At 24.6% G+C, this 15,279-nt stretch overlaps 1 protein-coding gene across 2 annotated transcripts; it reads left to right on the top strand.

Moving 5' to 3' along the window:
- Positions 1 to 285: 285 nt before the first annotated feature.
- On the top strand, positions 286 to 14,235 carry LOC140663994 (ester hydrolase C11orf54 homolog). 2 transcript variants are annotated; one of them, XM_072888634.1, is made up of 9 exons: positions 286 to 442; positions 810 to 888; positions 8,828 to 8,990; positions 9,674 to 9,808; positions 9,904 to 10,002; positions 11,111 to 11,289; positions 12,227 to 12,515; positions 13,420 to 13,622; positions 13,692 to 14,235. In XM_072888634.1, exons 4-9 carry the CDS (start codon positions 9,739 to 9,741, stop codon positions 13,899 to 13,901), a joined length of 1,050 nt encoding a protein of 349 aa, XP_072744735.1. In that variant the 5' UTR covers positions 286 to 442; positions 810 to 888; positions 8,828 to 8,990; positions 9,674 to 9,738; the 3' UTR covers positions 13,902 to 14,235. The 2 variants fall into 2 exon arrangements, with proteins under 2 accessions (XP_072744735.1, XP_072744736.1); XM_072888635.1 differs by having other exon boundaries at positions 322 to 399.
- Positions 14,236 to 15,279: the final 1,044 nt, after the last annotated feature.

The following is a 15,279-nucleotide window of genomic DNA, read 5'->3' as shown; positions in this document are numbered from 1 at the left end:
ATTTACAAAACCGATTTAATTTTCTATAAACTTATATTGATCAACCGCCTATTTTTATGTATTTTTATTTTATTAAAAATATGCAATATTATGTAAATTTTTATAAAATAGTGTGTATTTAGTTGGAGAATTCAATATTTTTTTATTTATTTATGAAATAATTTTGATCTTTAGTTATTTCTTCACGATTATGGTTTTATATTTGTTTACATTGTATGTTTTTATTATATGTGTCAGAAAAGACACATAATAAAAACAAACAAAGCAGACATATATAAAGCAATAATAGCCTTTTTGTCAAAATATTTCATATTGACTCGATTTAAGAAGTATATTTATTCGCTAACAAAATATAAGCTAGCTACGATTATACATCGGTTCGCATATTTGTGTAATATTGTAAGATTACTTTATAATATTATTTTTTTAGTTATATATATTGGTAAGTAAAATATTATATATTTAGACACGTTATTTTCTATCATTTTCAGATACTTTTTTGTTGCTATTAATGTAATTGTTAAAATGGTTTTAGCATTAATAACTACACTGTATGTTCTAATGCAATACAGCTGCTAATATTTCAAAATAAAATTTTTATTAATCACTATAAGTTTATAAAAAAATAAATCTGGAAACATGAAAAAGAAAAAAATTACATAAAAAGAACACTCTTCTTTGCGAAATATTTACATATAAGAAGTCTTTCTTTTATCAAAGTAGATTTAGCAATTTTAGAAATGCGATCTGACGTCAAGTCAATGTATTAACTGATATTGATGAATTAATTATGAATTAATGCATTACAGGCTGGAGTTAGGCAATTACATAGAGGCCATAGTCGAATGCATGGATTTATGTGAGAGCTTTTCAATCTTACCGCATCAGGTAAATTTATTAGATTTTTTAAGGAGTATATAGTAGTACAGCCATGGTTAAAAGTATTAGGTATCCTTAAATTTTCTTACTTTGTTAATAGTATATAAATACTAAAAAGATTAAAAAATTTTAAAAACCTATCCATAGCACTTTAAAACTGAAATTTCAATTTAAAATATTTTTTTTACATTTTCGTCTGCGATAATTTTTTGTCGTAATTTTTCGAGTATCGACAACATGTCTGAAAAACACAGATTTAATTTCAAAATTATGTATTTTAACCAAAAAAATTATAGGAAAGTTTAAAAAAAGCATTTTGTAGACAAAATATTGTAGTTTATGGAACTTGATTTAAATTTTTCGAGAAGAATTTTTTTACCAAGCTGCAGAATGTCAAAAATACAATAAAATTATAAGAAACAAAACAATAATACTTCGAATATAAGGCTTTTAATATTTACAAACAAGCAAATATAGACAAATTGTTTGGTAATAAATTTATTTACAATAATAGATTTATTTGGAACATTTTGTTTTGTTTATTAATTCAGATTTATGTGTTGCGCTGAAGAGGATCCGAATAAGGATTGAAACGTTCGCGTATCTTATGTTTTCATAATTTTATGTATCGGTCAATTAATTCATTAGTGTATCAATTATTAATATACTTTTCTGACACATTAATGTTTTTGAGAGTTTAACCTATATCACTAATCAAAGCTACTCGCTCCTATTGCCTTTTATTTATCTCGTTATTTATTATTAAGGAGCTCATATTCAATTTTATTAATTCAGATTTGTTCAAAATTTCCTGGTATCTAGAAAACGGAAATATTGAAAAATATTAAATTGTATTTTATTAACATAAAAAGTTAACAAATTATTACAATTGTCTTTTAACTACAAATATTGATAACAAACACATATTATCGAATAATCTTGCAATGCACAAGAATGACATCTCGGCTTTTAGAAACTGTAGGTTTTCACACTCTTCTGCGATCTGAAGATTTTATACTAATTTTCATTGATTTAGGAGCTAAGATAATCCAAATCTGAAGAACCGTTTTACTATCTATAAAGTTATTATATCAAATATTTAAAGACATATGACAATCATCTTTTAATAGATAAATATTAATAGCTGAGCAAAAAAATGGTGTAAATATTTATTTAAATTCACAAATTCAGATTGCACGAGAATCTCATTGAGTTGATTTCTTGTTGAGAAATTTTTTTCTAAACGCTTGCAAATTTTTTCAAAGTGCAAGTACTATTTATAGTATATAAAATTAATTTATCTTTGCATTCCGGATATTTTCTATCAAAATCTCTTTCGATCTAAATAATATGCAAAAAATATGCAAAAAAATTCATCAGCTACACATTTCACATATAAATGCAATTTAATATGTAATATAAATTCGGAATTTATACACTTTTATGATTATTATTTTAAGGATATTATTACAAATACGGATCCAAAATTAGAAATCAATATCGACCACCTTTTTATTATATCATTAATGTTTTTATATAATTTATTTGTGTCATCATCACAATCATTTAAATGTAACTCATATGACTCGTCGCAGCTTTTAATTACTTCATCCTTTGGATGTCGATTGTGAATTAACCAAATCCTGTTCCGTAATTTCTAACTCCGTATATAAATTTTACAAAGGTTAAAAGAATTTCAAAACAAACTGCAATTCAATGTTTTGTAGATGTTTTTAAATAATTTAATTATATATGAAAATAAATCTAGCTAAATTGTATAAAGATAAGATTATATCGTGCTAAATTTTAAATATTCGTTACATTTAGATATTAGTGACAGCTAAAGAAAAATAGAGGATACTTAATTGACGATAAATCATCTTCCCGATCATGGAGCGGCCCTTATCGGACGAGTCTCAATCTTCGTACAGCTCGTGGGACGAAAAAACGGACTTAAACTATTACGATAACGGTGTGGAAGAACTGTTAGAGGGCAAAAAATATGGAAATCCTTGTCTTAAATTCTGTGAAATAAGCAGTAAAAGAAAACGCAAACCAGTGGCGTTTGAAGAATTAGGGAATTATGCTCCGGATGTTCTCGCTTTCTCGGCATCAGAATGGGTGAAGGAGCTTGATGATATGTTCAACAAGTTGAAAGGAATTGGGGAAATTGAGAAGAAAAAAATGAGATCGAGGAGTTACGCCCTTTTACATGTAGTCGAGACTCTTTGCAAGATGACTTACCGAGATAGTGATGAAGAGGAAGACAAATGTAAAGAAGTAAAGAAGGTTGTGAATCCTGAGACGAAAATTGAGAAAATTCGGAAACATTTGAAAATGGAATTGGAGGATCTAAGGAAGGATATGAAGGAACTCTCCTTAATCAAGAAAGATGTTTCTGAGATAAGAAACACAATGTTAGAAAAGAAGGATAGATTTAATCTGGTCAGCAGGAAGACGTCCTCTCCGGGGGAAGTTTCTTCGGTAAACGATGATTGAGCTTCGGATCGTCATCGGAGCAGTTGCAGTTGATAAAGAAGAAAAAAGACGAAAAAAAATTAGATATGAATAATCCTAATAAGAAGGAGGAAATGGCAGATTAAGTTAAGGTTAGCGAATGGATTTCATTAAAACAGAAGTCGAAGAAGATTCAGAAGCCTAATGAAGGATCATCAAGCGGATTGGAAAACAGGAGTGTGTCTGCTTCACGGGATGGCATTAAAAACGATGATCAATTGTCTGATCAAGATGCTAGCAAATCTAGATCCAGTTTTATTCGTTTGAATAGGAAGTCACGCTTAGATAATATACAGCGGCCGTTTCAACCCTTACGTTTTGAAATATAAATAGTTTATTTTTTTCAAGTTTTTTTAAATGTTTATAGATTTTTTTAAGTTCTTTTTAATAAAATTTTTTAATAAATTTTTAATTTTTCCTAAAAGTTTAAGAATTGTTTTTTTTAGGTTTATAAAAAATTTTTCGAAGAATTATCGCTTTTTATAAAAATGTATACATTTTATAATAAAAAGAAAAATTTTGATTATCTGAAATTATTGTTCATTTATTTGCTTGAAAACATACGCAAATCGCAATTTGCAAGAAAAAAAGTAATAAAAATATGTCACTTTGAGCTTTCTGAATTCAACTTTTTGCAATACACAAAGTTATATAATAATTTTTTTCATGTATGGAACTTCTATTTTAAGATTATATCCAATTTTTTCCTGTTACAATACCCTATATAGAATATAAAATTTTTTATAGATTGAGTCAAAGGTAGAGCATTTCAAAATATATACACATTATCTATCAATATATACGCGTTATAGTCTAGTTGTACCTTTATTTTTATGAATTTTTACGAAATTTGTTTAAGAATGTTTTTGAGATTAAACATTAAAAAAATGCAAGAAAAGTTGAGTTTCATATTTTTAAACAAAAAAATCCCTTAAATTTTGCATTAAAATTGTATGTATGTATAGTTATAGGATTATGTGGTAATACTTTTGGACATCTGCATGTCGTATCTATCCAAACCCGCGAATGCAAATCAGATACAATTTAAAAGAAATCTTAAAAAATATTTATAATAACTATATTAGTACCTTTGTCATCGGAGCAAGTATTGATGTACGATAGTCAAATAGATAGTTAAACAAAGTATATATATTATTAAAACTTTTATACAAAAAAAAGTATTAACCATTGAGTTTCACACATTGCTATTTCCGATTTGTTTTGGATTTTATTTATTTATCATTAGTTTTACCATTAATTTTTCATTAATTTTAATTATATGTTATAAAACTGTAATTTCAAGCTGTTAAATTTTAATTGTTTTATATTTATTTTATATGCTATTTTTCTATAACTTATTATGAACGCATCAATCTCACAAGTAACCAAAGATTTTAAGGAATTCAGAAATCAAAGCTGCCTGGCATTTTTGGATCCAGCAACAAGAAAATGCACGTAATTGATTCCAATCTTACTTGCTATTTACATTTTTTCATCAGCGAAGGGAAATCGGAACAGGTTCTTAAAGTGCAGACTAAGAAATGCAATGATCTCCACTTTTTATCAGCATTGCATCAAATACTTGATCAAAAGTTTTTCTTCTATTCTTTTGGTTCTGATCCAAAATTGGTTGGTAAGAAATAATATCGAATGTATTGGCATACATAGAAATATCGAAACATAAGAAAATTCCGTCGTATAGTATACGTCTAGTATACGTTATGATTATACATATTGTACTAAAAGTAAAAAAAATACATCTTATCCTTTCCATTTATATTTTAGAAATATTTCTTTGCTTTTTTAATAATTGAAAAACCTATCAAATCTAATAAACGACACATATCATTTTGAGCAAGAGCCAAGGTATTTGTAAAGTACAGTGTGGCTTTGAGACTGTTAAGACTAAATAGATTGTTATTTTGTAATGAGAATAAGATTGAATAATTTAAATTCTATTCTTCAGCAGCAAACTTTTAATTTTTTTACTTGGTGCAATAAGAATATATAAGAATATTATTTTAACTTGTGAAAAAATAAATGTTATTAGAAAAGATTCTGAAAAATCTTGGCTAGTTGAATAGCGAAATATCAATGTTTTGTATGGAATTTATTTAACTTGAAACGATGCTACATCTCTAATAAAGTGTTTATACTGCTTAAATATATATTAAATAAATTTTATAACAAAATCAATTTGAAAAATATATTTAATGTTATTATGCATCTGTGTCAAATTCTGTGCAAAGCTTATTAAATGTTTTAATATTTAAAAAAAAAATGTTTATACTTCTTAGCAATAGCGTGATTTATGATAATACTTGTTTAGGCTCTGAGAGCCTAGAATCTTTAGAATTTCATTGTCTAAGAATTTAAAAGCATATTACTTCAATAAAATAAAATATTCATAATTCGTAAATATTCAATGTTCGTAAAATATTCATAAATTTTGTTTTATAGTATTTGGGATCAGCCGTTTTTCTCATAACAAGAACAGGACAAATGGATATTTTTACATGGATCTCGATGCACAGTAGAATATTTGAGATATTTTTATCCTACCAGTATATTTTATCATATGAATTCATCTACATAGACACTGAATTGCAAGAGTTTACTGATATAATACATTACTGGCAATAACTTTACAGTTTGCACTCGATTTTAATCGAGGCAGGATTGCTGCATTGTTGTTTGTTATATAAATTCAAGTTGTTATAGATTCTAGTGTTAAGCTTTCTCTATTTTTGTTTTTTTTTCATGTATTTTCCTTTTGTACTTTTTTAATAATTTATTATTTCTATTTTTTTAATGTATTTAGCAACTTCATGTTTTCGAATTAGTCTCTTTACATCTATACTTTATTACAATAAAGTGCACTAATAGTCTTGGTTCATAAAATTAATCAAGTAAATAATAAGTGTGAAAAAAATAGTTTTATTAAATAACGGGTAAATAAAAATATAAAAATATAAAAACAGCCTTTGTTAGAAAAGCGTTGTTATTTAATATTATTTTAATGATGCATTTACACTGCCATATTTGTAAGGAACGGTTTTCACATTTTAATTATCACAAAAAATAAAAATTTTTAATAAGCCTTGCAATATATTCTGTCAAGTTCAAAATTGTTAATATGAGCCATAGAATTCGACAGATTAGAAATTGTTTAAATTGCAGTTCTCTTATAATTACTCCATTAAATAATTATTGCATATAATTACTCCATATATAACTTGAATTTTTTTCACATATACATATTATAATAAAATGGTTATTAAATTAGAAATAATGAATAATTTGTAGTACGCTTCTCTTTATAATTTTGTTAGTATTCATGTTACTTGAATTTTTTTTGATAAAAATATGTTATAGATAGTATATTTTTGTGAGTTTGTGATGGGAGAAGAGAGATTATTTTCAAACGGCGATTATTGCGATCACATTCAATTCGTCAAAAAGAGATAGAATTTTGGATAGTGATACTCAAAATTGTAATCTAACAATAAGCTAAATACTTTCTTTAAGTAGTTGTTATTAGACTACTCTTTTTTATAAGGTCAAAACTGCTTTTCACATCCTAATTATGAAAGGAAAACAATTAAAAAAAATAAATGTATTCAATTGTTGCCTATAATATATGTATAATTTTCGCATTGAATCCAGATATATCATCCTTGTAATTCAAGAATTTAATATAGACAATATGATATACATATACATATGTATATGGACATACATAATAACATTAAATAAACATTATTTATTATAAAGTAAAATCACAGATAGGGTAATGTGTAATTTTCATTGTATTGCTTAATAGTTTATTATATATGTACACACATACGTATATATATATATATATAATCTCAAATTAAAAAATATTATTTTACATGAATTAATTAAGATATTAATGTTGCAACTAATTTTTCAAAATGTATATATACATGTATATATATAATTAATTTTTTTAAATTTAACTGTCTCATAAAAATTAATTTACATATATACATGAATATGTTTGTAAATTATCTTGTCTTTAGCTTAGCAAAATTATTAAGTACATTACCTATTATTCAAAGCTATAATTCAAACAATAAATTTATTATTTTTAATTTATCGAAAAATACAGACAGATGACATATTTATTTTACGATAAACTGTTTTTCAAGCAGTTTATAATTTTCTAGAAATAGGCAATCTCTTTTTTTGTATTGTTAATTAATAAAATACGTAAAAAGATGCTTATGTGATACAATATAATACTGAAAACTATTTTAATGTGTTAGATTAAAAAAATATTAAACGTCATATTTATATCACTACTAATACTATATTTCTTTTAAATAAATTGAATATAAGTATTTTTATATAATCTCTTTAAGTCGGCAGTTTGTATATATTATTTAAGTTGCCAATTGCATATTATAATATTTATTTTCATGGACAAAAAAATCGATAAAATTTAAAAAATTATAAAAATATAAGAATATCAAAAATTTGTAACATCAATTCTTTTTTATACTATATAGGTATTTTTATTTATTGATAAAATTATAAATCACCGGTGACGAATTAATTAAGTGTTGTTATTGATCGACCAAACTGGTTTAATTAAGTTTTATATTTTATTCGATGTTTGATAGGCTTAACAATAGACGACGTTTTAACCTTTGGTTTAGGTCCTTATCAAGTCTTTCGCGACATAATAAATCAAGAAGTTTAAAAATTTTTCATGCTACATCACACCTACACGTCAGCACGAAGACGCCTATCAAACATCGAATAAAATATAAAGCTTAATTAAACCAGTTTGGTCGATCAATAACAAATTATTTTTATTTATATAATTTTTATTTATATTGCTTTTTCAAATTGATCAATTAATGAAGAAAATAATATATTAAAAAAATATATGTAAAATAATTATTATTTTCCATTAAATAAATGAGAGTTTTAAGCTTTAATCTTTGTCGATAAAACTACATAAAAGTATAATATTTATCGAAATGTTTAAATTCTTCGTGTTGTGTATGTATATATGTGTGCATATAGTGTGAAAACCACCAAAGCGTGCGCCTTTTTTTTGATAACGTTTTTCATAACATAATATCAATAAAAACAGGGACGCCTATTAATTTGTTTTTTATCTTAAATTTGACATTATTATATATTCTATGTTTGATTATTAATTTATAAACTAGTTTCTAGATCAATTTATTTTAAATGTATTTTTGTTTTATTAAATATACATTACGCGAATATAAACTTTTACAAAATATTTATAAAATATTTTTCAAAATAATGTATTTTTGGTCAGAAAATTCAAGTAATTTTTAGATTTTTATAAAATAATTTTGATCTTTAATCACACTACACGACTGCTACGATCCTATATTTATTTACATTGTCTGTTCTTATTATATTTCAGGTAAGACACACACAACACGAATTCTGTTGCCAAAATACTTAGTATTGATACACAGGCTCTAAGAGGAATCATCTCTCTGTTCAACAAAGTTATTAAAATTTAAGCAGGATACGATTGTACGTCAATCACGTCTAATTGCAATAAAATAGACTACGTTATATCGGTAAGTAAAGTGTTATAAATTATTATTTATTATTGTTGTTATTTATTATTTAGAGACGTTTGACTTGTTTTATTCATCTTAAAATATATATATGTTGGCTACATACTTTCATAAATGATTACAATAATTGTTAAAATGTTCTTGGCATTAATAATCACATTTGTTTGTTAATGCAATACAATTGCATAAATATTTTAATAATAAAAGCATTGTAAATAATTAGATATTTGCAAGAAAAGACAAAGTTAGAAATATGAAAAGGCGACACAAAGAAAAAGCGTTATTCTATTCAAAATATTTATAATAATTTTTTTATCAATTTGGAATTATCAGTTTCTTTTAGAAATGCTATATTTAATATGAAATACTTTGATGACAAATATGTAAATGAATGCTATAATTATTATTCTCCAAATAGTGACTTTTACATATGTTATTTTTTTATATCAAGATCTACATAAATCTTTTACATAAAAATTTAAAATTATTTAATACACGTAAGCTCATAGATTTATTAATTTTTAAAGTTGTTAAATTTTTTATGCAAATTGTCTATTTTTATATGTTAATTTTTTATTAATTAAGTTTATTATTACATTTAAAAAAATGTTATAATTTGCTGATTCCTGAATTATTACATTTCTGTTACGTACTTATTTAATTATTTTGTATTTTAAACACAGCCCCACACACACACACGCACACACCTATACACGGCGCGTGCATTTTACAGACATATACGACGATAATGTCTATTTCCATGGTTGATATGTCAGAGATAGATTTATTCATACCTGAAAGAAGAACACTTGCTAACAGTAAATATATAATCTTAGTCATATTTACTTGGTACTATTTTTATATCTACATATATATATATATATATAAAATATGTATTTATGTATGTATTAAGGTTTACAAGCTGGACTTAGAGAAAATTTTGCAGAGGCCACAGTTGAATGGGTGGATTGTCCAGATTTGACTCAAGCACCTTTCAATCTTGCCGCACCAGGTAAAAAAAGTTTATTACATTTTTTAGCGAGTATACACAAATATGTAAGCCAAGAGCTTCAATTATTCATACAAAAGCAGAATTATTCTAATATTCTGCACAAATTAATAATATTTAAAATTTTTTTCTGAATTACGTACCATAAAATAAATAATTTTCTTTTATAATTTTGATTAAAACCACTTAAACAACACGTCACTAATTTATATGACTTTAACAGTTTATCTGAAGCAAATAATAAAGATTCTTATCAATATTATAAATAAAATTATGGCCCAAATTAAAATAAAAGCAATATTAAAAAATTTCTTAAATAGCACAGTTTTTATATATTGCTTTCTTATTAAAAATTTTAATTGTAATAGCTATAATAATTTTAAAAAATTATTTCAAATTTACAAATTCCAGTTTGTAATATATGATAATAAACAGACATGTAATTTATATGTAGAAAAAGTTTGAAATTAGTCAATATTTTTTGGGAAAACATTGATCAGCATAAGAATATTTTAGTTTTCAGAATAGTTTTCAGCAAAACACGTTTATATATTGTCTTGAGTATAAATATAGTATAAAAAATAAGAATTTAATATTTTTTACTTCTAATTAAAGATATCAAGCCATCACAAATTGTTCTCAAATGTAAAATATTCGCAAGATTTGCAGTTTAAGTATGGGTTCGCTTCGACACACGTTAGATTCTCTCTTGTTTAATCTAGATTAAATATTATGGTTTAAGTACCATAGACAATTACTTTTTTTACCTATTAATAAGTTTAGTTGTCAATTTTGTTTGTTTCATTTCTATCCACTTTTGAAATAATGATCTTTATAAATGTTTATTTGATAGTCTCGAGTCAAGAGCAGAGATGATTCAAAATAAATATAATTATCTGATGATACGCATATATCATGTTAGGCAACAGTTTATATTTTCGTTATTTTCATAAATTTAAACAAAATATTTTAGAAATATTTAAGATACTTTTAAAACTGTTTTTAAGATACTAAATATTTAAAAAATGCATAAAAAGATTACTTTAACATTTCAAACTAGAATATCTCCTAAATTTTGTACTAACAATAAGATAAAATGTTTATTTTGTAGGCTTATGTGGTGATGCAGTACTTTTGGAAATGGGTGGTATGTCGCAATTATTTCCACGCCCGCAGGTGATGTGCCAGTACTATTTCAAAGATGTCTTAAAAGAAATTTATAATAACCACAATAATGTCTTTGTAATCGGAGCAGGTATTGGTTTACACTCAAATCAACAATTAGGCGAAGTATGTATATATATATATTTGTTAATTTTTGGTCTGCGGTAATTTTTCGAGTATCGTCAACATGTCTGAAAAACACAGATTTTGTTTCAAAATTATGTATCTCCAAAACAAAAAAAACAATTGTAGAAAAGTTGGAAGAAAGCATTTTGTAGTTTATGGAACTTGACTTAAATTTTTCGAGAGAAATTTTTTTACCAAGCTGTTGAGTGTCAAAAATATAATAAAATTTTAAGGAACAAAACAATGTTCTTTTTCAAAGCACAGAACATTTTGTATAGGAAAATACAAAAATTTTTTAAATTACCGATAGCAATTTTAATGCCTTATCAGTACATTAAAAAAATTTTGTGTTTTCCTTGTTTTGTGCTTTAAAAAAGAAGATTTTGTTTTTTTAAAATTTTATTGTATTTTTAACACTCTGCTGCTCAGTAAAAAAATTTCTCTCAAAAAATTTAAGTCAAGTTCTATAAACTACAAAATGCTTTCTTTCAACTTTTCTACAATTTTTTTTTGGTTTTGGAGATACATAATTTTGAAACAAAATCTGTGTTTTTCAGACATGCTGTCAATACTCGAAAAATTATCGCAAACAAAAAATTAAAAAAAACATTTTAAAGCTTGAAATTTCAGCCTTAAAGTGCTATCAATAGTTTTCTAAAATTTTTTAATCTTTTTAGTATTTATATACTATTAACAAAATAAGAAATACGGAAAGTTTAAGGGTGCCTAATACTTTTGACCAAGGCTATATATATATTTATCATGCAAAATAAACTATTAAGCATTAATGCTACATCTGTTCTTTATTTTGACTTTTATTTATTTATCATTAACCAATTAATTAATTCATTTTAATTTTATGCTACAAAACTGCTATTTTTTTAAGATATTAAAACTTTTTCGTTTTATATTTACATAAATGTTATTTTTCTCATAGTTTCTTGTAAATACTTCATTCTCATACTCACAAGAAACTGCAAATTTTATGGAACTCAAAAACCAAAGCCGTCTGCTATGTTGGGATCCAACAACTGGAGGTGTAATGAATTCAATAGCTAATAACTCCAATCTTACTTGCTATCCATTTGGTAACTTTTTTATCAGCGAAGGGAAGCCGGGAAAGGTTCTTAAAGTGTATGTTAAGAACTGCATAGGTGTTCACTTTTTAACAGCAATGCAGCATGTACTTTCTAAGTACTCCTTTAAAATTAATCCTAAACTGGTCGGTAAGTAATATATAGTGTAAACGTATTTACATACAAGAAAACTTAAAAAGATTCCTTTGCTGATTCACTTTCATGATGTATAAATGTCGCAAAATAGTTAAAAAACATCTTATTTCATCTATTCTTTTAATTTAGGCATTTTTTGTTTTTTTAATGATTAGAAAAACTTACATCGATTGTGTAGTGTCTATTAGATTTTGAACGAGAATCAAGGCATTTGTAAAATAGACCATTAACAAATTGTTAACACTAAATAGTTTGCTATTTTGTAACGAGAAGGCAGAATGTAATATTTTAAATTCTATCTCTAGAAACAGAAACTTTTTTTTGTTGGTGTAATACACAATTTATTGGTGTAATACAAACATAATTTGGGAATAACTATTTTTTATTTGGTGCAATATAAATATGTAAAAAATATGTATATTATATGTATATGCCTTAAATCTAGAGATTATTGTTTCTAATGATATTACATGTACACATATTAAAAATATACATATCTTTTAAAGTCTCTTTAGACAATCTATAATTTGCGATAAAATTTAAAACTTTATTCTATTTATATGTTTTATATATTTTAATATATACATGTATCTCTTGATATTTTAATTTATACATATGTTATATGTTCAAAAAAAGTTTTTTCTTTTATATAATATACAACATTTATAAATATAATTGTTTTGAATTTTTTCGCTGATCATTTAAAGAGACCTTTATTTTTATCTGTATACATATGTACTATAACATCTAAATCTCATCAAATTTAATGTAAAATATTTTATTTTAAAGTTTGTCATTAAGAAAAATTAAGGTGAAGTAATAATTAGTAGTTTTTTTTATTTTTTCTGTGTAACAAGATATATAAATATAAATTTTTTCACAATGTTTGTTCTCACAGGCTTAGGTGGCACATTTGTGATGAAAAAGGGAAGAGCCAGACACCACCTCATGCCATATTGGAATAACCATCAATTAAAAACGGCAAAAAATATTCATAATTGGCTTCGTTATTTTGACATAGACGCACCTTTGATGGCAGTTGGCACATTTATTAGTAATAGCTCATTTTATGAACAATGTTGTCAACGTGCTGGTAGAAATGTAATGCCGAAATGCTTAAAAATTAAAAGCAATGTATTTCAATAGATATTTATTGAGCTTTGTTTTCAGGGATATGGACTTACTGAAAGCCATTTTCACGCCATTTCCTCTAATGGAGTAGGTGGACACTTTTACACAGAACTGGAACCGATAGATGCAGTAGAATATTTGGGATATTTTCATCCTGCGAAAGTGTTTCATCATATGGATCCACAATTTAGATTCGATGGACTGCAAGACTTTAACGATATAATGACGTGTTGGCCTGACACTGCTTGAACTTTATTTTAATTAGGACATTAATAATAATGCGATTTTCGTATTATTGTTTATATTTATAATTATAATTATGTATATGAATTTATTTCTTTTTTCATGATCTTATCTCATATGTTATTTTCCTTTCTTATACGTTTTATTAAGTATATTTTTTGTTTTATTTCTTTTAATCTAGCGAAAAAATAAATATTGTCTAATTAGTTATAGCTTAATAAAATGCTTGTTTTAACATTGAATTTACAACGATGTGGTTAAATATGATAATTTATGTATCTATTTAAATAAAATCATTATATCACTTTTCTCTCAAGGTAATAAATATATAATTGGCTACTGAGTAACTTAAATGTACTTTGCTAGTGATTGACACAATTATTATTAATAATACAATTAATGAAAATTATATGAATGGATTTACTTACAATCTACATCTTCATCTACAAATCTGTTGCTTCAAAATATAAGTTTGTCACTCACCGATACTGATACAACAGCGAAGTTGTCGATATTGAAGCTTTCGTTATTTACAACATATTTATGCCAATATAAAATCCAAATTATAGTAGAACTTAAAATAATTAATATTCAAGAAATTATTTATATATATTGCACTCACCGAATTCTGTGTTCGATACAATAATAAGTAGATATATAAATATAAAATAATTTTAGAATTTTAAAAGCTACTTTTTAAATGGAGAATTTTATAAGATTTAAATAAAACTTTCTGAGTTTTTCTTATCCAAATTATTTAAATTAAAAAAATAAACCAAATTAATTTGTGTACACGATTTATATATAATAATTTATATAAATAAAAAATAATGTTACCCTAAGATTGCTCCGATGCAGGATGTTTCTTCTTCTCTTCTCAGGTTGTTAAGATTGTTACATTGATTTATAATATATATATATATATATATATATATATATATATATATATATATATATATATAGAAGATCTAAATTGTAGCAACGCCAAAACTAATTAATATTTTAAGAAATTATTATTGTATGTATTGAATTTTATATTCTATGCACATAATAATAAGTAGATTAATAAAATAATTTTATAAATTAAAAAAAAAAACTGCTAATAACGCTGTATAAAATGTGTAATCTTCTAAAAATAGAAACGTATATTTATATATAAATGGATTATTGATAGCTGCAATTAGAATTATGTAAGCTTATACATACTTATACACAATGCTGCAATATTTTATGTATAATTATATACAATTATATATATAATTATATACAAAATGGACAAATTTTGTATATAAATTTGTATAATTAGATTGTATAATTTTGTCTGATTATATATAAAAATTTTTTACCGGGTACCTTCACCTGTGTGAATTGCCCGCACAGACTT

This window comes from Anoplolepis gracilipes, chromosome 3 (genome assembly GCF_047496725.1).
Source record: "Anoplolepis gracilipes chromosome 3, ASM4749672v1, whole genome shotgun sequence".
Classification (NCBI taxonomy): Eukaryota; Metazoa; Arthropoda; class Insecta; order Hymenoptera; family Formicidae; genus Anoplolepis; species Anoplolepis gracilipes.
The sequence above is the reverse complement of the archived record's forward strand: the minus strand, read 5'-3'. Positions and strand labels throughout refer to the sequence as shown.

Bases quoted from the DNA above. Each gene is read 5' to 3' on its own strand.
- LOC140663994 (XM_072888634.1), top strand. From the start codon at position 9,739: ATGTCTATTTCCATGGTTGATATGTCAGAGATAGATTTATTCATACCT. The intron at 9,809-9,903 runs GTAAATATATAA...GTATGTATTAAG, and splicing joins AAGAAGAACACTTGCTAACA to GTTTACAAGCTGGACTTAGA. The intron at 11,290-12,226 runs GTATGTATATAT...TTTTTCTCATAG, and splicing joins CAAATCAACAATTAGGCGAA to TTTCTTGTAAATACTTCATT.